Raw genomic sequence first — 23,948 nt, 5'->3', positions numbered from 1 at the left:
AACAAACAAGGAAGTGCACAAACTAAGGATCGGAAGAGTCCAAAAATAATCAGAAAACACACAAAAGAACAAAAACATTGAATGATCCGGGAGGCGGATCATGACACATTTACTACATGCGCTCTGAATACGCACTGCTGATTGGTTGTTACCGCTATATATGTAACCAATCAGATGGTTGTGTGGGTGGGACAATGCTGGGTGCTGAGACAGAGGCAGAAGAAGCAAAGCAGCTTGTTAAGACTTTAGCTTAGAAACTCGTTCGGTACCGAAACAAAACCCCCGTGCCGAAACGGTTCAATATAAATACACGTACCGTTACATCCCTAGTTGGTAGTTTATTTATTCAGACTGATATTATGCAGCAACAGCTTACTTTTTTAATCACAGCCAACAATTATTTCCAAAGTCAAGCATAGTTGTTAAGATGCCTCCACTATCAGAAAAAACATGTTGAAATTGCCCTCTATTTGTGGCAGTGGAATTATCTACCACTGTCTCTTTAAATGCCAATAAATTCTCATCATTACAGAATCTGGCAGTTTTCCTCCCATTCTGCAGCCTGTGTCTTTATCTCTCGCTGCCTCAGTCTCTGAGCAAGTAGATCTGGCCCAGTTAGATTGTCATACTTAACAAACATTAATGATTAATTTCCTCCACTGAGTCAAATGGGGCTAAAGGGATGACTCGATTCATCTTATCGCACCGCAAATTAGCATTTCGCCATATTCTCCAGCTTCAACTGTGCATTCAAATTCCACATTCACCATTCTGGGCACTAGCAGCAGTGGCAAAAGAGCCAAGGAGATAGATCCTCCTGGTGCATTGCTGCAGAATGGGATTATATCTCTGTAACATAAAAGATGTCATCTTCAACTCCGGGACTCTGTTATTTCCCATTTATAATTCAAACTACTTGTTAAGAGGTCATCCGAATGGTCAAGTTTGGTTTGTAGGGAAGTGTGCATTAGGTTCCACTTAGTACAGAACCAATAAATGTAGACATTACATAGAGTTGGCCTTAATTAATTGTGAATAATTAACAAAAGCGATGCTGATGGGAAAATGGTAATGTACAAATTAACCGATATAGATTGTCAAGTAAAGCTTATTACCATCAGGCAGCAATTGGAAGCCACAAAAGTGAGCATCTTTCGACAATAGCCTGTGCAGAACATCTCAAAAATGGAAATATGTTTTATTACAGACAGATGTGTCAATAGAAAATACAAGTTCAGTGTGTTCATGTTTGCTCAATAAAGGAAGATTCTGGATAAGTAGCTATGAAGTGCCAAAGTTGGTGGTTATTTACATGTTTGCACATTTCGTCCCACACAACATTATCCTGAAATAGGCCAGGGCCAAGAAACTTGGTTGGACGATTATATTTTCCACCATAATATTGCCAGTCAACGATATTTTTGTGAGCATTATTTTGTGACCAAATTAAACACTAATGGACTCATAATAATAACAATAATAACAATCATCAACATCATCATCGGGGCTTCACGGTGGCAGAGGGGTTAGTGGGTCTGCCTCACAATACAAAGGTCCTGCAGTCCTGGGTTCAAATCCAGGCTCGGGATCTTTCTGTGTGGAGTTTGCATGTTCTCCCCGTGAATGCGTGGGTTCCCTCCGGGTACTCCGGCTTCCTCCCACTTCCAAAGACATGCACCTGGGGATAGGTTGATTGGCAACACTAAATTGGCCCTAGTGTGTGAATGTTGTCTGTCTATCTGTGTTGGCCCTGCGATGAGGTGGCGACTTGTCCAGGGTGTACCCCGCCTTCCGCCCGATTGTAGCTGAGATAGGCGCCAGCGCCCCCCGCGACCCCGAAAGGGAATAAGCGGTAGGAAATGGATGGATGGAACATCATCATCATCATTTTATTTTATTCCTTTCATGAAAATGCATATTTACAAGCTACGTACAATTAGAGGGGGGGGGTTGCCCACATCTGAGGTCCTCTCCAAGGTTTCTCATAGTCAGCCTTGTCACTGGCGTCCCACTGGATGTGAATTCTCCCTGCCCACTGGGTGTGAGTTTTCCTTGCCCTTTTGTGGGTTCTTCCGAGGATGTTGTAGTCGTAATGATTTGTGCAGTCCTTTGAGACATTTGTGATTTGGGGCTGTATAAATAAACATTGATTGATTGATTGATTGATTGATCCCCAGGTGCATGTCTTTGGAAGAGGGAGGAAGTACCCGGGTTCCCTCCGGGTACTCCAGGTATATATATATACCCGGAAATATATATTTTGCAACTCAACGCCAAAAAAACGGAAATGCTGATTATCGGTCCTGCTAGACACCAAACTCTATTTAATAATACAACTCTAACATTTGACAACCAAACAATTAAACAAGGCGACACGGTAAAGAATCTGGGTATTATCTTCGACCCAACTCTCTCCTTTGAGGCACACATTAAAAGCGTTACTAAAACGGCCTTCTTTCATCTCCGTAATATCACTAAAATTCGGTCTATTCTGTCCACTAAAGACGCTGAGATCATTATCCATGCGTTTGTTACGTCTCGTCTCGACTACTGTAACGTATTATTTTCGGGTCTCCCCATGTCTAGCATTAAAAGATTACAGTTGGTACAAAATGCGGCTGCTAGACTTTTGACAAGAACAAGAAAGTTTGATCACATTACGCCTGTACTGGCTCACCTGCACTGGCTTCCTGTGCACTTAAGATGTGACTTTAAGGTTTTACTACTTACGTATAAAATACTACACGGTCTAGCTCCATCCTATCTTGCCGATTGTATTGTACCATATGTCCCGGCAAGAAATCTGCGTTCAAAGGACTCCGGCTTATTAGTGATCCCCAAAGCCCAAAAAAAGTCTGCGGGCTGTAGAGCTTTTTCATTTCGGGCTCCAGTACTCTGGAATGCCCTCCCGGTAACAGTTCGAGATGCTACCTCAGTAGAAGCATTTAAGTCTCACCTTAAAACTCATTTGTATACTCTAGCCTTTAAATAGACTCCCTTTTTAGACCAGTTGATCTGCCGTTTCTTTTCTTTTTCTTCTATGTCCCACTCTCCTTTGTGGAGGGAGTCCGGTCCGATCCAGTGGCCATGTACTGCTCGCCTGTGTATCGGCTGGGGACATCTCTGCGCTGCTGATCAGCCTCCGCTTGGGATGGTTTCCTGCTGGCTCCGCTGTGAACGGGACTCTCGCTGCTGTGTTGGATCCGCTTTGGACTGGACTCTCGCGACTGTGTTGGATCCATAATGGATTGATCTTTCACAGTAGCATGTTCTCATAGTCATCATTGTCACCAACGTCCCACTGGGTGTGAGTTTTCCTTGCCCTTATGTGGGCCTACCGAGGATGTCGTAGTGGTTTGTGCAGCCCTTTGAGACACTAGTGATTTAGGGCTATATAAGTAAACATTGATTGATTGATTGATATTTCCGAATTGGTTCAACCGCCACCCGCCCGGATCTATTTAAAATCTATTTTTTCGTCATGTCACCCGCGGTTAGCGGTCGTGACCGCAAACCGCGCATCTCTAATGACGACAAAGTTATTCAATTAATTTTTCCATTAATTTATTTATTTCCCAGGCCTATCTTGAAACACGACTTGCAGTACAAAGATAGTTTGAATCGTGTTTATTTGTGGTTTTAAGGCCATCACAATGTCCATTAGTGCCACCTAGTTGAGTCCCAGCCGCGACACCATTAACTAAACAGGTTCCGAAGTCAACCACCAGCCCATTTAGAGGTCTACAAGCCTCAGACCAAGATGGGACATGAAGGTGCTCCCCACACTTATCTGGGGAGTCTTTTTTCTGCAAGGGTAAGGCAAATGGCTGAGCCTTCGTGGCATTCAACTTCTTGACCTTTGCGCCTTTAAGCAGCTTTACTACTTCACCGCACTCTGATCAAAGTTAATAAGTGCTTCATATGTTAATGAAAATTGGTACTCTTCTTTGTGTTCCAACAGCTTTTTAATACCTATTATGGACTGAAACTTTTAATGGAGGTTTTAGGTCCCCCTGACAAGCCCATTTCAGAGAGTGACTACACAGATACAAGGCTAAGCTAAGACCAGAGAGCCGCTGCTCAGTGGAGGAACCTTACACGGGAGACCTTATTCTCCGGAAAGCAGCACAAGATAAAGGCCATGGGATGAGTGGCTGCTTTAAAACCCACGTTCGAGTCCGCACAGGGCTAATTACAGCACGCCATCGCATTTGAGAGGGTTTAGTTAATCAAGGGGTCCCTTTTCCTCTTATAGTCGAGGAATAACACACTTAAACCATTTAATGCTGCCTGGATTGCGTTTTTTTCCTAATTCACAGCAGTTTCACAAGTGGGGGAAATTTAAGCCACGCTGACATTAGTTTTAAATAGATCTTATTGAGAAAGGGGATGGTGGGGGAAATGACTACACCTGATGATGGCGTAAAACTTGAAAATTAATGTGGATAAAACATCATTCGGGTCTTAAGAGGCAGCGGAGTCTTAGCCCCTGTAGATAGAGAAGTAATACAAAAATCTGACATGTCTGGCTCGTGTATGACAAGGAGCAGATTAAGAAATTCAGGCCAGAAAATCAGCATTTGACATTCTTGCACTTTATAGGCAAACACTGAGAGTGAGAAGGAGATTTGAGGCCAAGTTCCTCGCATGGGGTTTACCCAAAACAAAGAGAATATCAAGTGGCTTTGAAGATTCTCACAAGTTGTATTTCTTTTTCTTCTTGCTGTGGCAGCAGAAGCCTCCAATGTGTTCTGCGCCATCTATATCGTAGCCAGCGGGCAATTACAAACCTCTACACTCCGCTTTGAAGTTTAAGGACACATCACGTCAGAGACAATAGGCTAAAAACAGGGCGCAAAGTGTTGCCGGTAATTGCAATTTCTAAACAAATGTGCCAGTCAACTTTTCCCGGAGAACAAAAGAAAAACATTGATACAATTACCAGGGTGTACCCTACCTGAAACATGAAAGATTAATTTTCTCCCCTCTCTAATGTAATCCCACGAGGCACATCAGTTTAGAAGTGTGGAAAACAAATATTCTAAACAAATTTTCCCTTTGAAAGGAGAAAGAAGGCAGACATTCAAAGAATTGGTGCTTCATTAAAAAGTCAAATATATGGCATCCGTGAGGGAGACACCTGGGGTGGCGAAGACATGCAAACCGGGGGGGTTAGCGGAGGTGGGGGGTGGGACAACTCTGTCATCTTCACACTGTAACCTGGAGCAGACCACAAATTAGGTCCTGTGATGGCAAGGTGTGACCGAAATGAAACAAACACACAAAGAAGAAATCTAATTGAATTGCAGTTCAAAGAAGGCTGGGGCCGGTCTGGCGAAGCTCTGCCGGACCTCCAAGCAGTAGCAGCTGCTGCTTAGTGTAGTCAACAAGGCTTTTTTAGCACAACCTCAAAGGCAACTGCCCTGCTCTCCAGTGCATTGGTTCAGCATAGCACACCTTCACAGCACTGTCACAGTAAGAGAGCCAACCGAGCCAATGCCATCTCTCAGATCAAACCACTGCTCCTGGGTGGGTTACGGGAGTCAAATATCAAAATGGATAGCTTCCTCCGTAGGCAGTGATGTTGGAGAAGTTCAGATATTGATGCCAGGTTTGATTTGAACAGGACTTTTTGGTTAAATGCCTTTGGCAGGAGTTAGAGCCATTCTTGATGCCTTGACACCAAGGTCCCCCAACATATTGTCAGGTATGAGGCATCAAAAAGAGTCAAGCCCGCGCCAGGTAGAAACGTCTGTCTTTTTTTCTTTGAAATATGTAAATGATCCTCACCTTTACTGCAGAAGTACCCCATGTCCCCACAGCTCATGTTCTCAGTCTCGAACTCGGCAGAGAAGTTCTCTTCCGCTGAGAACTCAACTTTGGCCAGGAGCTCGTTCTCCTCAGAGATACACTCCTCCTCCTCTTCCTCCAGGCCATCCTCCAGAGGACCTGAGGGAACACACACACACACACACACACACACACACACACCCACACACACACACACAAATACACAAATACCGATGTTAAGCAGTTTCATCAGATCCTTGGGGTTTTCATGAAATAATTCTGTCTCATTCTTTCTTTTTCTTCGCTAATACAAACGCAGATCTTACTCCGGCCCAACTTGCGTTGGACTGTTCATACTTTGGCTGTCTTCAAATAGTCGAAGATTTGATGATTTGATTCGGAGGAGTTTAATTCGACTAACAACATTGCAGTCAAATCGGCAGACCTTAAACCCTGAGGGATGGAAGTACCTGCCGCGTCCTCTGCGTAATTAGAGGTAGGGGAAATAATCGATTTTTAGATGCATCACAAGTCGGACGTGCACGATTATAAAATCGATTAGTTAACGTCAATAATCGAAATCAGCGACAGGTGCGTAGATGGCCCACCTGGGCCTTGTTATTTAATCACCTGTCGCTCTGTTATAAGCAGCAGCCAGGAGGGGAGACGGGGTTGGGGCTGGAGCCAGAGCAAAAACGAAAGAGAAAATTACAATTGCTGGAAAGCAACTGAGAGACTTATTGAAAAATAAAACAATATTGTAACCCTGAAACAGGCTCTCATGTTGGTCCTTGGTGGTCTGACAAGCCCCACACTAACCAAGAATAAACAACTTCTTACCATTAACGCAAATTCTTCAACAGGTGCGGTAGAAAAACAGATGGATGGATTAAATATGCATGAGATTGTTTTATATTTTGAACATTATTTTTAACACTGTGATTACAAGTGGAATCATTCATCTCTTATCATATTAAGCAATGTCAGCTAAGATTTATCCGAGAGCCAGATGCGGTAATCAAAAGAGCCGCATCTGGCTCTCGAGCCATAGGTTCCCTACCCCTGCTATAGTTAATACAGTACATCCAAAGACATGCACCTGGGGATAGGTTGATTGGCAACACTAAATGGGCCTTAGTGTGTGAATGTTGTCTGTCTATCTGTGTTGGCCCTGCGATGAGGTGGCGACTTGTCCAGGGTGTACCCCGCCTTCCGCCCGATTGTAGCTGAGATAGGCGCCAGCGTCCCCCGCGACCCCGAAAGGGAATAAGCGGTAGAAAATGGATGGATGGATGGATGCTCAAATTTTGGAAATAATTTGTCCCCATTAATGTCAAAAACAAGCTGAAATGCAAGCAAGGCGAGAGGCAATATTAATTAGAACCCATAAAAAAAAAAAAACCTCACAGAGACGAGGAAAAAGTTTCTTTTTATACGGGCAAGGAAACGAGAATGAGAATACTTTTATTAATTTGTTAGTCTTATCACAGGATACAATGTACAATTTTCCATTTACATTCCATACCCTCAGGTAATACACCAGAGCAATCTTAAAGGAGACACTTTTCCGTGTGATTAATTTTTTTCTCCCCTCTGTGCATTATTACTTCTTCAAATCTAAATGATTTCAGAGTTGTGCTTGTAGCTGTATCTCTTTGGGAATGTGTATATTAACATGTTTGCTTCAAATCAAGGGCATAGATGGAATTACTCTTTTGCGACCTGCATTGTATTAACTGTAAAAAAAAAAACAACAACAACAATGAGCCTGAATGTTGAGATCCTGTGCATGTCTCACTCGATTCTCTCTTTCCCAACACCCCCGATGTTTGCATGACGAATGCAGAGTGACTGAAAACTTTGAAAGAATGCAGTTCAAACTACTAAGAAAAACCCCTCTTGCACAAGGAATAAATAATCATTTGGAAAGTGTTGCAACATGAGCTGTGTTGTGGATCATTCTGCAGCTCAAACAATGTTGATAAGTTGACAAAACGTGTTCAAGGATTGGTTTGTTTATGAAGCTTGATATAGTTTCTGTTATTTTAGGAGAGTTTATTGACAAGCATGACTTAGTCAATTTAATTATAGTACTTGGTAAAAGGTTTATTTTTAAGGCCAAAAATAGATATTCACTTAGTATTACTTTCTTTAAAACATTTATTCAGTATTTTTTAACTTTAGAAAGATACATGATTGACAACGACAATGATGCCAAAAAACATGAAAAAAGATGGGAAATCCTTAAAGGCTTATTATGAAAATGTAATAATGTTTATAGATATGCAACAACAGCAACATATATGCTATCTGTTGTTGTGTTCCCTTTTTTTAAGTGTACAAATGATAAATGATAAATGGGTTGTACTTGTATAGCGCTTTTCTACTTTCAAGGTACTCAAAGCGCTTTGACACTATTTCCACATTTACCCATTCACACACACATTCACACACTGATGGAGGGAGCTGCCATGCAAGGCGCCAACCAGCACCCATCAGGAGCAAGGGTGAAGTGTCTTGCTCAGGACACAACGGACGTGACGAGGTTGGTACTAGGTGGGGATTGAACCAGGGACCCTCGGGTTGCACACGGCCACTCTCCCACTGCGCCACGCCGTCCACAAAATAAATCTGACTTGGACATAATATGGACTATACACAAATGCTTTTTATGAAAATGTAATTTTGTTTATAACTTGTTTCCCTAATTTTTGTTGTTGTACATGGATGAGGGTGTGTGTTGCTGAGGCCCACTTTGACATTGTCTGGACTGGACCTGGTTTTAAAAACCTTTTAGACAAGTCTAATTCCATTAACAACCTGGTCTGATGAAGATAAGGTTATTTTTTATTTATTTCTTTAATAAAATAAAATGAGATTTAAAAAAAAAGGAAAACAATGACATTTTTTTGGGATAAAAAAGAAAGTAAAATCATATCAAACAATTACATAAAAAATAGTAATTAATAATAGTGTTAGTGGACCGGCGACACACACAATCATGTGTGTTTCAGGGACTATGTCCCTTGCAGACTGTGTTATATATGTTGTGGGAACCAGCATTTTGGTAGCAGAAAGAAACAACCCTTTTTTGTGTGAGTGGGTGTGAATGGGGGAGGGAGGGGGTTTTCTTTGGGGGGTTGATGCACTGATGGAAAGTGTATTTTGTGTGTTTTTGTGTTGATTTAATAAAATAAAAAAAACCCCAAAAAAAACAATGTTGATAAGCTCTCAACACCTTTCAATATGCCTGTCTGTTGTAGTGAAAGTGTGCCTTAAAAAAACTGAAGTCAGCTTTAATGAAGCATTGCAGTGTGCCTCTTATAATTCTCTCACTTTGGGCCTCGTCAGAGACCCTCCCCGATGTCCGTAAACTGATTGCTCTTTTCATTAGTCCTGTAAATTATTCCTTTGTAGAGGTCTACATCTGCAGAAGCACCGGACATTAAAAGCGCACAGATATCCAGCACGGATTGGAGAAGCAAGAGTGCCACCTTTAAATTAGGATTCAGTTTTACGATCTTATCTGATAGCTTTTTGCTGAGGAGTGAAGTGAGCCGTGACACGACTCTGCGAGTCTAGCATCGCTTAAGATGATACAGAGAGATAAACAAGGCGGGGTATCAAGAGGAGATTGTATGACTGGCGTTAAAAGCTCCCGCTAAGGCAGGGGTAGGGAACCTATGGCTCTAGAGCCAGATGTGGCTCTTTTGATGACTGCATCTGGCTCACGGATAAATCTGAGCTGACATTGCTTAACAGGATAAGTCATGAATAATTGTAATCACAGTGTTAAAAACAACGTTCAAAATATAAAACATTCTCATGCATTTTTATGTTCAAGAAGTTGCGTTAATGGTAAGATGTAATTTATTTATTATTGGTTAGTGTGGGGCTTGCCCTCCTGGGGGTTCTTCGGACCACCAAAAGCCTGTTTTAAGGTTACAATATTGTTTTATTTAATTTTTCTCTCAGTTGCTTTACAACAATTGTCTTTTTCTCTTTCGTCCTCACTCGCGCTCTGGCTCCAGCCCCAACCCTGTCTCTCCTCCTGGCTGATGCTTATAACAGAGCGACAGGTGATTAGATAAAAAGGCCCAGGTGGGCCGTCTACGCATCTGTCGCTGATTTCGAGGCCGGTCCTGGCACACCCTAGTTCGCTGCAAGCCCGCAGGCCACGCCCCCTCCACTGTTAGCTTCAGAATAACAATGTTATTACAAAGAGTAACAGACTTATTATACTCTGGAAATGTTGGTCTTACTTAAAAATGCAAGCGTTTAGTTGTGTTCAGTGTTAAAAAAAAATACTATATGGCTCTTAGGGAAATACATTTTAAAATATTTGGCTTCTTGGCTCTCTCAGCAAAAAGGTTCCCGACCCCTGCGCTAAGGCATGGGTGTAAAACTCTGGCCCGCGGGCCAAAATTGGCCCGCCGTGTAATTTCATTTGGCCCTTGAGGCAATATCAAATTAAACATTAAAGTTGGTCTGCCGGTATTATACAGCGGCGATGCCGCTCTAACACCGCAAATCCTCATACTTGCCAACCCTCCCGAGACTCCCGAAGTTCAGTGCCCCTCCTGAAAATCTCCCGGGGGAACCATTCTCCCAAATTTCTCCCGATTTCCACCCGGACAACAATATTGTTTTAACGGCACTTCCTTTAACCTTCTCTACAACCTTGCATCACGTCCGCTTTTCCTACATACAAACATTGTGCCGTCCTAGTCACACAATATAAGCGGATTTTACACACACATAAGTTAATGCAAGGCATGCTTGATCAGGTCACACTCAGGGTGGCAGAATAAACAATTTTAACGCTGTTACAAATATGCGCCACACTGCGAAGCCACACCAAACAAGAATGATAAACACATTTCGAGAGAACATCCGCACCGTAACTCGACATAAACACAACTGAACAAATACTCAGAGCCCCTTGCAGCACTAACAGTTCTGGGATGCAACAATATATAATTTGATAAGCCATTGATATTTTTTTTTTATTATTATTACGCCGGATTGTAGTCAGCTGGAGGCGCGTCTTAATGAAATTAAACAATGGATGTCCGCTAACTTTTTGCAACTCAACGCCAAAAAAACGGAAATGCTGATTATCGGTCCTGCTAGACACCGACCTCTATTTAATAATACAACTCTAACATTTGACAACCAAACAATTAAACAAGGCGACACGGTAAAGAATCTGGGTGTTATCTTCGACCCAACTCTCTCCTTTGAGGCACACATTAAAAGCGTTACTAAAACGGCCTTCTTTCATCTCCGTAATATCGCTAAAATTCGCTCCATTCTGTCCACTAAAGACGCTGAGATCATTATCCATGCGTTTGTTACGTCTCGTCTCGATTACTGTAACGTATTATTTTCGGGTCTCCCCATGTCTAGCATTAAAAGATTACAGTTGGTACAAAATGCGGCTGCTAGACTTTTGACAAGAACAAGAAAGTTTGATCACATTACGCCTGTACTGGCTCACCTGCACTGGCTTCCTGTGCACTTAAGATGTGACTTTAAGGTTTTACTACTTACGTATAAAATACTACACAGCCTAGCTCCATCCTATCTTGCCGATTGTATTGTACCATATGTCCCGGCAAGAAATCTGCGTTCAAAGGACTCCGGCTTATTAGTGATTCCCAAAGCCCAAAAAAAGTCTGCGGGCTATAGAGCTTTTTCATTTCGGGCTCCAGTACTCTGGAATGCCCTCCCGGTAACAGTTCGAGATGCCACCACAGTAGAAGCATTTAAGTCTCACCTTAAAACTCATTTGTATACTCTAGCCTTTAAATAGACTCCCTTTTTAGACCAGTTGATCTGCCGTTTCTTTTCTTTTTCTCCTATGTCCCACTCTCCCTTGTGGAGGGGGTCCGGTCCGATCCGGTGGCCATGTACTGCTTGCCTGTGTATCGGCTGGGGACATCTCTGTGCTGCTGATCCGCCTCCGCTTGGGATGGTTTCCTGCTGGCTCCGCTGTGAACGGGACTCTCGCTGCTGTGTTGGATCCGCTTTGGACTGGACTCTCGCGACTGTGTTGGATCCATTATGGATTGAACTTTCACAGTATCATGTTAGACCCGCTCGACATCCATTGCTTTCCTCCTCTCCAAGGTTCTCATAGTCATTATTGTCACCGATGTCCCACTGGGTGTGAGTTTTCCTTGCCCTTATGTGGGCCTACCGAGGATGTCGTAGTGGTTTGTGCAGCCCTTTGAGACACTAGCGATTTAAGGCTATATAAGTAAACATTGATTGATTGATTTATGTTTATTTGAAACTCTATTTTGCATGTCACTATAAAGTTATATAAGCCTTGCTTGTTCAATATTCAATGCAAAACTTGTTTGGGTCCCTATTAAAAGGTTAATTTGTTCAACCTTGGCCCGCGGCTTTGTTCAGTTTAAAATTTTGTCCCACTCTGTATTTGAGTTTGACACCCTTGCGCTAAGGCATTTGGAGACAGAAGTCGTGAGAAAGTGGGAAAAAAAAATTCTATAGAATCTAACTTTCGAGTGGCTATAATGGAAATGTAAGATATAATATCTGATACCAAACTCAAAAGGTGCTTAGTTCTCACAAATAATTTTTTTGTTACCAATTACACAGGAAATATATTATTTTAAAGAAGTGGACTATTTCACAAAAACAAGCTCTTTTGACCTTGATTTCTGACAGTTCATCTCGCTTATTTTTTCCACATTTTGTATAGCATTCCTGAGTCGGGTGCAAATACAACGGCACCATTGCATACCTCAGAAAATGGACCTACGGTGTTGTGTGATGATAAGGGTAAAGGGAGATTAAAGATAAACTTCATGGTCAATAAGACACAAAGATTAGGCAGATAAAATGAGATAGAATTGCAGTTTAAAAGACTCGGAATAAGGGCATCTCACTCCCCCCCCCCCCCCCCTATAGCAGATAAGAACTAAATGGAGCGTTTTCAGACTGATCGAGATACTGGAGGCCTATCTGAATATGAAAAAAGGGAATACTCCACACTCAGTCATAGCCATTACAGGGGCCAGATGGCTACTCCTTGCATATTGCGTAGATTAGTAAAGTTTGTTCATATTCTCACATGTTTAGTTTATTATATATAGTATTCATTGCATGGAGGGACCTGAAATTATTTCAGAGACAGCAATGATAAGAATAATGACTTTCTAAACGACTAGCACCACACTCCTAACTCATTTTCTGATAGTGGCGTCCCTGCTATATTTAGTTGTGTACTGTTTAAAATCCTGTCACATTCAGTGTGTGACCCACGCTTGTTGGTGCATTTCTATAGGCTGTGCAGACCAATTGGGCCACAGGAATGTCTGCTGCTTCACCCTCTTATCAAATTTAGATGGCCAATGACACCACAGAGAGAGTTTCTACGTTTAATTTCCCGGAAAAAAAAGAAAAAAACAGTCTGTGACCGATGCCGGGATTGTAACGTCCCTGAATCATCATGATTTAGAGCAATGGTTCCCAAACTTTTGCAGGCTGGCGCCCCCTTGGCTCCCCAGTGAATTCCTAGCGCCCCCCCCCACAGACACATATGGAAACAAACACCTCTTTCTTGATATTTGGTATGCTTCAATTTGAAAAGAGAAAGGTTAAACACGAATGTGTATTTCACAAATAAAACCCAATTTAGTAAACCAATTTATTTTTTAGCAGTTTTAACTGTTTCAGCAACATAGAATGGTAAATAAACATTCTACCAGTAACCTTCATTGTCTCACACTTAATATTAATGGGATGGATGTGCTTGGTGCAGGGACATACGCTTCTCAACATCAGGCTGGAACTCACTAAGAAGAAGTCGTAGATCCCCGCGGTCTGTAATTTTCAGTCGGTTTCTTTGCTTGGAAAGAAGCAAGGCGACTGCACTGAAGCCCCGTTCTACTAAATATGATGTTGGGAAGGCAATAAAGTACATCTTGGCCTTGTTCCACAGCACTTGATAGCAGTCAGAGATTTTTTCTTGTAACCAAACATCTTGATATGACTTTTTGAACTTTGGCCTTAGCTCAATGTCATTTTGAATTGAAATCAGTTCTTCCTCTGCCACTCCAGTTTCTTCACCGTCGACATTTAGGAATGGATTGATCACCCAGTCTGGTATTTCAAGCAATAAAATGTCCTCAAATCTCTCAGACATGTCTCTGTGCAGTTCATCCAGGTGTTTACAATACACTTGAAGGTCATCGTCTGGTATGCCTTTTTCCTTAACCAATTCAGAGAAGCTTGGGAACTGGCAGAGTGCATGGCGAGCTATGTTTCGTTTGAATAACTGTAACTTGGCGTGTGGTAACCGGACCCTGATGCGTCGTCCACTGACTCGTCCTGCTGCACGTGTTGTGTACAAATCGTCAAACAAACGTTCGAACTTCTGACTTCGACTTCCGACTGCCGCCCCCCTACCGCCCCCTTCTTCCTCACCGCCCCCCGAGATCTTTCCACGGTACCGCCCACTTTGGGAACCACTGATTTAGAGGTTCTCAGAAATCAAGCAGTAAACATAAGATGCTTAAACTGACCCAAGTTATTTTGATCATTTTCTTGTAAATAAAGTAGTCCTATTTAAACCTGCCCAGTTTTCTGATTGCTATTGAGGTCATTCTGGTTGTAATGCACACAGGAAATACACACGTGACAAATCAGACGTCAAATTTTTAATTCACAGCAGCTTTGCCAGTGGAACGAGTAGGCTTGTGGGAGGCGGCTGGCGAGTTGAACCTAGATAAAAGCCCAGGGATAAAATTCGAAGCACATTTTAGATCTGTAGGTCGGATGTGATTTATTGCTATTTATTTATTGATTGGTATTTTGTACAGCTTGTGTCGTTTTAGTCGTGGATAATGACATGTTTGCTACTTTTGGTGGTCATCTGTAACCCTTGGTAAGAATGGTCAGTGCAATGCATTCTATTAAAGGGGAACATTATCACCAAACCTATGCAAGCGTCAATATATACCTTGATGTTGCAGAAAAAAGACCATGTATTTTTTTAACCGATTTCCGAACTCTAAATGGGTGAATTTTGGCAAATTAAACGCCTTTCTGTTTATCGGTCTTTTAGCAATGACGTCAGAACGTGACGTCACCGAAGTAACACACCCGCCATATTCATTTCCACATTACAAACACTGGGTCTCAGCTCTGTTATTTTCCGTTTTTTCGACTATTTTTTGGAACCTTGGAGACATCATGCCTCGTCGGTGTGTTGTCGGAGGGTGTAACAACACTAACAGGGAGGGATTCAAGTTGCACCACTGGCAAGAAATCTGCTGCCAGACCCCCATTGAATGTGCCAGAGTGTCTTCACATTTGACCGGCAATGCTAAGACAGACATGGCACAGAGATGTATGGATAACCTGCAGATGCATTTGCAACGATTAAGTCAACTAAATCACAAAGGTGAGTTTTGTTGATGTTGTTGACTTATGTGCTAATCAGACATATTTGGTCACGGCATGACTGCCATCTAATCGATGCTCACATGCTGCGCTAATCGATGCTAACATGCTATTTACGCTAGCTGTATGTCCATTTGAAACTAGATATCCACATTTAATGCGAAACAAACACTTACCAATCGACGGATTTAAGTGTCACAAGATGCGAAAGTCCTGATTGTTTGGTCTGCACATTTTATCGGCGATGCTAATAAGGCAGCCATGCTATGGGCCACTTCATTGGGTACACCCATGCTATGGCCGAATAGCGTCAATAGCTATTCGCTCAATAGCTTCAATTTCTTCTTCAATTTCATTTTTGCTATCTGCCTCCATACTCCGACCATCTGTTTCAATACATGCGTAATCTGCTGAATCGCTTAAGCCGCTGAAACCAGAGTCTGAATCCGAGCTAATGTCGCTATATCTTGCTGTGGTAACCGCCATGTTGTTTGTATTGGCAGACCTGTATGACGTCACAGGGAAATGGATAGTGGTTTCGAAGATAGCAAAAATAAGGCACTTTAAAGCTTTATTTAGGGATATTCCGGGACCGGTAAAATTTTGAAAAAAACTTAAAAAAATACAACAAGCCACTGGGAACTGATTTTTATTGTTTTTAACCTTTTTGAAATTGTGATAATGTTCCCCTTTAAAGCCACTGTGGCCGCCAGTATAGGTAAAGCTCACAATGCAGGCTGGTTGCACATTCATTTTCACCCGCCCCACAGTCTGGGAGTTTGAGATGTGTTTTTGAGGATTGACATTGTTTACATCAGCGAAGATTGTTTGTACCCAAGCATCCATATTCTTCACGGGAAGTTGGAGCCAATCCCTGACCAATACCAGAGGTGGGCAAATACAGTATTTTGACTCGGGGGGCCAAATGGAGAGAAAAAATGTGTCTGAGGTAGAGATGCGCAGTTTGCGGTCTCATCCGCGGAGTCCGCAAATAAACCGCGGGTTGGGAGGGTGACATGACGAAAAAATAGATTTTAAATAGATTCGGGCGGGTGGCGGTTGAACCATTTGGAAATATTTAATATACATAGTTCAGGGATCGGCAACCTTTACCACTCAAAGAGCCATTTTGACCCGTGTCACAAAGTTAAGAAGACAATAGGAGCCGCAAACATTCTAGCGAATATCTGCTGACGGTCACTCAGACAATAAGATTAAGGGCGTGCTATGAAGCAATTGCCTTTGACGCCTTCTACAACATGTACAAACTGCTTGCCAGTCCAGCAACATGTTGTATGTGGCTTCCGCAGACACAAGCACACGACTGCAAGGCATACTGGGTGACACAGAGTACACTGATGGTTGTGATATAAACAACTTTAACACTCTTACTAATATGTGCCACACTGTGAAGCCACACCAAACAAGAATGACAAACACATTTCGGGAGAACATCCTCACAGTAACACAACATAAACACAACAAATACCCAGAATCCTTTGCATCCATGACTATTCCTGAATACACCCCGCTAGCATTTTATTTAATTTTTAGAATGCAATAAAAAAATAAAACCATGTGTTCTTGTTTTACACAAGGATAGTGGACAAAAAAAATGTACAGTTCCATTTTAAAGATATTTTTATGCCATCTCCATTTTGAAAAGGTTTTATTGTAATTTCTATACCGAATAATATATTACCGGAATTTCGTTGAATCAAGAAACCATTCTAAATCAAAACGTTACCCCAAGAATCTGAATCCATCCCATCCATTTTCTACCACTTGTCCCTATTGTGATTGCAGGGGGTACTGGAGCCTATCTCAGCTGCATTTGGGCGGTAGGCGGGGTACACCCTGGACAAGTCGCCACCTCATTGCAGGGCCAACACAGGTAGACAGACAATCGAATTGAAAAAATACTGCAATAATTCACAATACAGATTTTGTATATCTCTAATTTAAATTTGTTTTCACACCGTCCCCATGTAGACTGAACCCACACTGCCTGCCACTTAACGGATGTTTACAACTGAAAAAAATGTTTTTGCAATGGGAGTTTATCAAGAAAGAATGCAAAAATAAGTTGTTTTTATGTTGTGTAAATATTCATTTTGTATTTTTCCACAACACTTTGACTTTGTTTTCCAGTAAAAATATTTTAGACACGGATACGTTTTAATTTTTAAACGTGAGTCTGCCAACAAATATTATAGGGCTGCATGATTTTGAGAAAAAACCTAATTGAGATTTCTTTATCCAAAATTGTGATTGCGATTGGATTTGCGATTGTAATTTTTATACATAAACATGCATTAAACTGCAAAAATAACAAGAGAAGGAAGACATGTTGCCTTTAAACTGTCAATCAACATATTGTTGTCTAAAGGTGCCACAAATTAGAAACAATATGCAATTATTTACTTTAAAAAAAAAAAAACCTGAGCTTTTTTCTACTGTACATCATGTTTTTAAATTAAAAAAAACATCTATAAAAACTATACAACATTTTCTACTGTAATGTGATCATAAAATATAATAATACAATTAATGCAAGTAACCATTTAAAAGGATATCAACTTTTATTTCGCATTACTGTAGAATTTACCATTATGCTGTATTTAAATGGGTTGTACTTGTATAGCGCTTTTCTACCTTCAAGGTACTCAAAGCGCTTTGACACTACTTCCACATTTACCCATTCACACACACATTCACACACTGATGGAGGGAGCTGCCATGCAAGGCGCCAACCAGCACCCATCAGGAGCAAGGGTGAAGTGTCTTGCTCAGGACACAACAGACATGACGAGGTTGGTTCTAGGTGGGATTTGAACCAGGGACCCTCGGCTTGCGCACGGCCACTATCCCACTGCACCACGCCGTCCCTAATACTTCCAACAAAGATGTTATACTAATACTTCCAACAAAGATGTAATACTAATACTTCCAACAAAGATGTTATACTAATACTTCCAACAAAGATGTTATCCTAATACTTCCAACAAAGATGTTATACTAATACTTCCAACAAAGATGTTATACTAATACTTCCAACAAAGATGTTATACTAATACTTCCAACAAAGATGTTATACTAATACTTCCAACAAAGATGTTATACTAATACTTCCAACAAAGATGTTATACTAATACTTCCAACAAAGATGTTATACTAATACTTCCACAAAGATGTTATACTAATACTTCCAACAAAGATGTTATACTAATACTTCCAACAAAGATGTTATACTAATACTTCCAACAAAGATGCTATACTAATACTTCCAACAAAGATGTTATACTAATACTTCCAACAAAGATGTTATACTAATACTTCCAACAAAGATGTTATACTAATACTTCCAACAAAGATGTTATACTAATACTTCCAACAAAGATGTTATACTAATACTTCCAACAAAGATGTTATACTAATACTTCCAACAAATATGCTATACTAATACTTCCAACAAAGATGCTATACTAATACTTCCAACAAAGATGTTATACTAATACTTCCAACAAAGATGCTATACTAATACTTCCAACAAAGATGTTATACTAATACTTCCAACAAAGATGTTATACTAATACTTCCAACAAAGATGTTATACTAATACTTCCAACAAAGATGTTATCCTAATACTTCCAACAAAGATGTTATACTAATACTTCCAACAAAGATGTTATCCTAATACTTCCAACAAAGATGTTATACTAATACTTCCAACAAAGATGTTATACTAATACTTCCAACAAAGATGTTATACTAATACTTCCAACAAAGATGTTATACTAATACTTCCAACAAAGATGCTATACTAATACTTCCAACAAAGATGTTATACTAATACTTCCAACAAAGATGCTATACTAATACTTCCAACAAAGATGTTATACTAATACTTCCAACAAAGATGTTATACTAATACTTCCAACAAAGATGTTATACTAATACTTCCAACAAAGATGTTATACTAATACTTCCAACAAAGATGTTATACTAATACTTCCAACAAAGATGTTATACTAATACTTCCAACAAATATGCTATACTAATACTTCCAACAAAGATGCTATACTAATACTTCCAACAAAGATGTTATACTAATACTTCCAATAAAGATGCTATACTAATACTTCCAACAAAGATGTTATACTAATACTTCCAACAAAGATGTTGTACTAATACTTCCAACAAAGATGTTATACTAATACTTCCAACAAAGATGTTATCCTAATACTTCCAACAAAAAAAATGCCTGATACTTTGTCCCACCAGTACTTGCAAAACAAAAGGCCTCTCGGTCTGTATTTGGAAGGTAAATAAATTTTTTATCCGAAATAAATAAACAAACTAAAAAATTACATGGACTCTCATTTATGCAGTAATAGCAAAATATTTATTATTAAAGTGCATTTGTTTCATAGTTGGAAAAAACGAGGTCAGAAATTGTCTTTTTGTTTGTTGCCAATACATGATCGTGGCATTCTCGCTCGTTTGTCCGTGTTGATGGGCTTATATTGCTCATCTGATTTCAAACGGCACATTTTGCTTTATAATTATATTTTTTCCTCCTAATTGTTGTTACTCAGCGGCACTTTTCACCAGCAAGTAGCAGAGCTCTCTGTCTGTGAAATCTGTGTGCGCGGTATCGCTGGATCGCTATCGGCCCGTCGAGACAAAGATTGTGACCGACTGAAAAAAGGACTCACTGTGTACAGTTAATTCTATTGTTAAAATCAAATGTTTTGCAACATATGAAAAAAACGTGAGGCTCAACAATGACAGCGGAGAAAAAAAATCCTCAGCCTCTTGTGTTAACGTAATTGCATTAATTAAAACCTTGATGTTAATTCGATATCGATTAATCGTACAGCCCTGTAATGTACTTTTAGATCTTTGCTATGAACTATGTATGATGTCAAACATGTTTTAATGTGTCCACTGTCTGTATCATGCCTCTGCTAGGGTCAATGTTTGGATCTGGTTTTCGCCACACTTCCCCCTGAACTGTATCATCCACATTCATCCAGCTCTTCCACAGCCTCGGACTACTTCTGAGGGGGAAATATCAGCCCTGTTCAAACAGTCATGCAGTGGGAGCAGCAGCCAGGAGGAGCCAATGTTAATAGAGACATTGGTTGCTGAATGCAGGCTCGATCACAGTGGCTCTTTTGTTCATGGCATGGCCTCTGTCTGATAGGGATCGGCCATGCAGAGTGGAGCTCCAGAGAGGGCTATGCTAATGCTCCCACTGAGTTTATAAAAATGGGGCGATACTCACAGACCACGTGATGGACGGAGGATTAATGAGTCACAGAGGACGGAGAAAGTTGCAGACTGAGGTGGCGAAATGAGCATATACTGTAGGGCAGGGGTCACCAACCTTTTTGAAACCAAGAGCTACTTCTTGGGTACTGATTAATGCGAAGGGCTACCAGTTTGATACACACTTAAATAAATTGCCAGAAATAGCCAATTTGCTCAATTTACCTTTAATAAATAAATCTATAAATAGATATATGTAAAAAATGGGTATTTCTGTCTGTCATTCCGTCGTACATTTTTTTTCCTTTTACGGAAGTTTTTTTGTAGAGAATAAATGATGAAAAAAACACTTAATTGAACGGTTTAAAAGAGGAGAAAACACAAAAAAAAAAGAAAATTACATTTTGAAACATACTATATCTTCAATTTCGACTAAAATTCAAAATTCAACAGCAAAAAATTAAGAGAACAACTATCCATCCATCCATCCATTTTCTACCGCTTATTCCCTTTCGGGGTCGCTGGGGGCGATGGCGCCTATCTCAGCTACAATCGGGCGGAAGGCAGGGTACACCCTGGACAAGTCGCCACCTCATCGCAGAGAACAACTAACTAATTCGAATCTTTTGGAAAAAAAATTAAAAGTGAATTTATGGAACATCATTAGTAATATTTTCCGATAAGATTCATTTTAAAATGTTGATGACATGTTTTAAATAGGTTAAAATCCACTTTGAAATAAGATATACATTTGATTCTACAGATTTTCTAGATTTGCCGGAATCCTTTTTTTGAATCTTAATCATAAAAACTTTGAAGAAATATTTCACAAATATTCTTAGTCGAAAAAACAGAATTTAAAATGAATAATTAAATTAAAATGTATTTATTATTCTTTACAATAAAAAAAAATACTTGAACATTGATTTAAATTGTCAGGAAAGAAGAGGAAGGAATTTAAAAGGTAAAAAGGTATATGTGTTTAAAAATCCTAGAATCATTTTTAAGGTTGTATTTTTTCTCAAAAATTGTCTTTCTGAAAGTTATAAGATCCATCCATCCATTTTCTACCACTTATTCCCTTTTGGGGTCGTGGGGGGGCGCTGGCGCCTATCTCAGCTACAATCGGGCGGAAGGCGGGGTACACCCTGGACAAGTCGCCACCTCATCGCAGGGCCAACACAGATAGACAGACAACATTCACACACTAGGGCCAATTTAGTGTTGCCAATCAACCTATCCCCAGGTGCATGTCTTTGGAAGTGGGAGGAAGCCGGAGTACCCGGAGGGAACCCACGCATTCACGGGGAGAACATGCAAACTCCACACAGAAAGATCCCGAGCCTGGATTTGAACCCAGGACTGCAGGAACTTCGTATTGTGAGGCAGACGCACTAACCCCTCTGCCACCGTGAAGCAGTTATAAGAAGCAAAGTAAAAAAAATAAGTGAATTTATTTAAACAAGTGAAGACCAGGTCTTTAAAATATTTTCTTGGATTTTCAAATTCTATTTGAGTTTTGTCTCTCTTAGAAGTAAAAATGTCGAGCAAAGCGAGACCAGCTTGCTAGTAAATAAATACAATTTAAAAAATAGAGGCAGCTCACTGGTAAGTGCTGCTATTTCAGCTATTTTTAGAACAGGCCAGCGGAATACTCATCTGGTTGAATTGGTGACCGCTGCTGTAGGGAAAGTTAAACAGCCAACTTTCTGAACAATAATTACACTTAAAAAAAAGAAGCCTGCAAAACAAATTCATGTGTGTGAGCTTCGAGAGTAAGGGAGCGACTGCTGATTTCATGGCATGCTTTTTTTCACCCGGCGACAGTGCGGGTAGCTTTTGGCCGGGCTGTGATAGCGATACCTCACATTATCAGCAGACTCCACAGTGTGATGTGTGGATCACAAACCCAGCCCCCTCCATAGCTCCCTAATTAGAGGTGAGGTAATTGAATCTGACGGAACAAAGCAGCAGAGCTCTATAAGCATGGAAATCATTCTTGCGCCCACCTATACAGTTTTTCATCCAAAACGTCCATTGAAAATGTGTCCAAGCTGGCCTGGGGATAAAACGCAGCACCTGAGACTAAACATGAATGCATAATGCGGCACGAAAAAAAAAAAATTCAACAGGGCCACACTGCTCAAGCCCTGCCAGCACCGCTCCCTGTGAGTGGCCCTTTGTGCCAGCACCGATACTGGACTTCCTCAAGTGCAAACTCCGGGGAACTCTCTAAACTAAAAAAAAAAAAACCTGGGTATTATCTTCGACCCAACTCTCTCCTTTGAGTCACACATTAAAAGTGTTACTAAAACAGCTAACTTTTTGCAACTCAACGCCAAAAAAACCGAAATGCTGATTATCGGTCCTGCTAGACACCGACCTGTATTTAATAATACAACTCTAACATTTGACAACCAAACAATTAAACAAGGCGACTCGGTAAATAATCTGGGTGTTCTCTTTGACCCAACTGTCTCCTTTGAGCCACACATTAAAAGCGTTACTAAAACGGCCTTCTTTCATCTCCGTAATATCGCTAAAGTTCGCTCCATTCTGTCCACTAAAGACGCCGAGATCATTATCCATGCGTTTGTTACGTCTCGTCTCGATTACTGTAATGTATTATTTTCGGGACTCCCCATGTCTAGCATTAAAAGATTACATTTGGTACAAAATGCGGCTGCTAGACTTTTGACAAGAACAAGAAAGTTTGATCACATTACACCTGTACTGGCTCACCTGCACTGGCTTCCTGTGCACTTAAGATGTGACTTTAAGGTTTTACTACTTACGTATAAAATACTACACGGTCTAGCTCCATCCTATCTTGCCGATTGTATTGTACCATATGTCCCGGCAAGAAATCTGCATTCAAAAGACTCCGGCTTATTAGTGATTCCCAAAGCCCAAAAAAAGTCTGCGGGCTATAGAGCTTTTTCATTTCGGGCTCCAGTACTCTGGAATGCCCTCCCGGTAACAGTTCGAGATGCTACCTCAGTAGAAGCATTTAAGTCTCACCTTAAAACTCATTTGTATACTCTAGCCTTTAAATAGACTCCATTTTTAGACCAGTTGATCTGCCGTTTCTTTTCTTTTTCTCCTATGTCCCACTCTCCCTTGTGGAGGGGGTCCGGTCCGATCCGGTGGCCATGTACTGCTTGCCTGTGTATCGGCTGGGGACATCTCTGCGCTGCTGATCCGCCTCCGCTTGGGATGGTTTCCTGCTGGTTCCGCTGTGAACGGGACTCTCGCTGCTGTGTTGGATCCGCTTTGGACTGGACTCTCGCGACTGTGTTTCATCCATTGTGGATTGAACTTTCACAGTATCATGTTAGACCCGCTCGACATCCATTGCTTTCCTCCTCTCCAAGGTTCTCATAGTCATTATTGTCACCGATGTCCCACTGGGTGTGAGTTTTCCTTGCCCTTATGTGGGCCTACCGAGG

At 40.9% G+C, this 23,948-nt stretch overlaps 1 protein-coding gene across 2 annotated transcripts in view; it reads right to left on the bottom strand.

Annotated features, from left to right (window-relative positions):
• The window catches only part of zfpm2a (zinc finger protein, FOG family member 2a), a 442,543-nt gene that overhangs the window by 352,920 nt on the left and 65,675 nt on the right, over window positions 1-23,948 (bottom strand). For both annotated transcript variants that reach the window (XM_061916494.1, XM_061916493.1), the window contains exon 2: window positions 5,791-5,949. In XM_061916494.1, the coding sequence (XP_061772478.1) occupies window positions 5,791-5,949 (159 nt within the window). The remainder of the gene's footprint in view (window positions 1-5,790; window positions 5,950-23,948) is intronic.

Source organism: Nerophis ophidion, linkage group LG11, assembly GCF_033978795.1.
Source record: "Nerophis ophidion isolate RoL-2023_Sa linkage group LG11, RoL_Noph_v1.0, whole genome shotgun sequence".
Taxonomy (NCBI): domain Eukaryota; kingdom Metazoa; phylum Chordata; class Actinopteri; order Syngnathiformes; family Syngnathidae; genus Nerophis; species Nerophis ophidion.
Note: the sequence above shows the minus strand (reverse complement) of the source record. Positions and strands in the feature narration are given on the sequence as shown.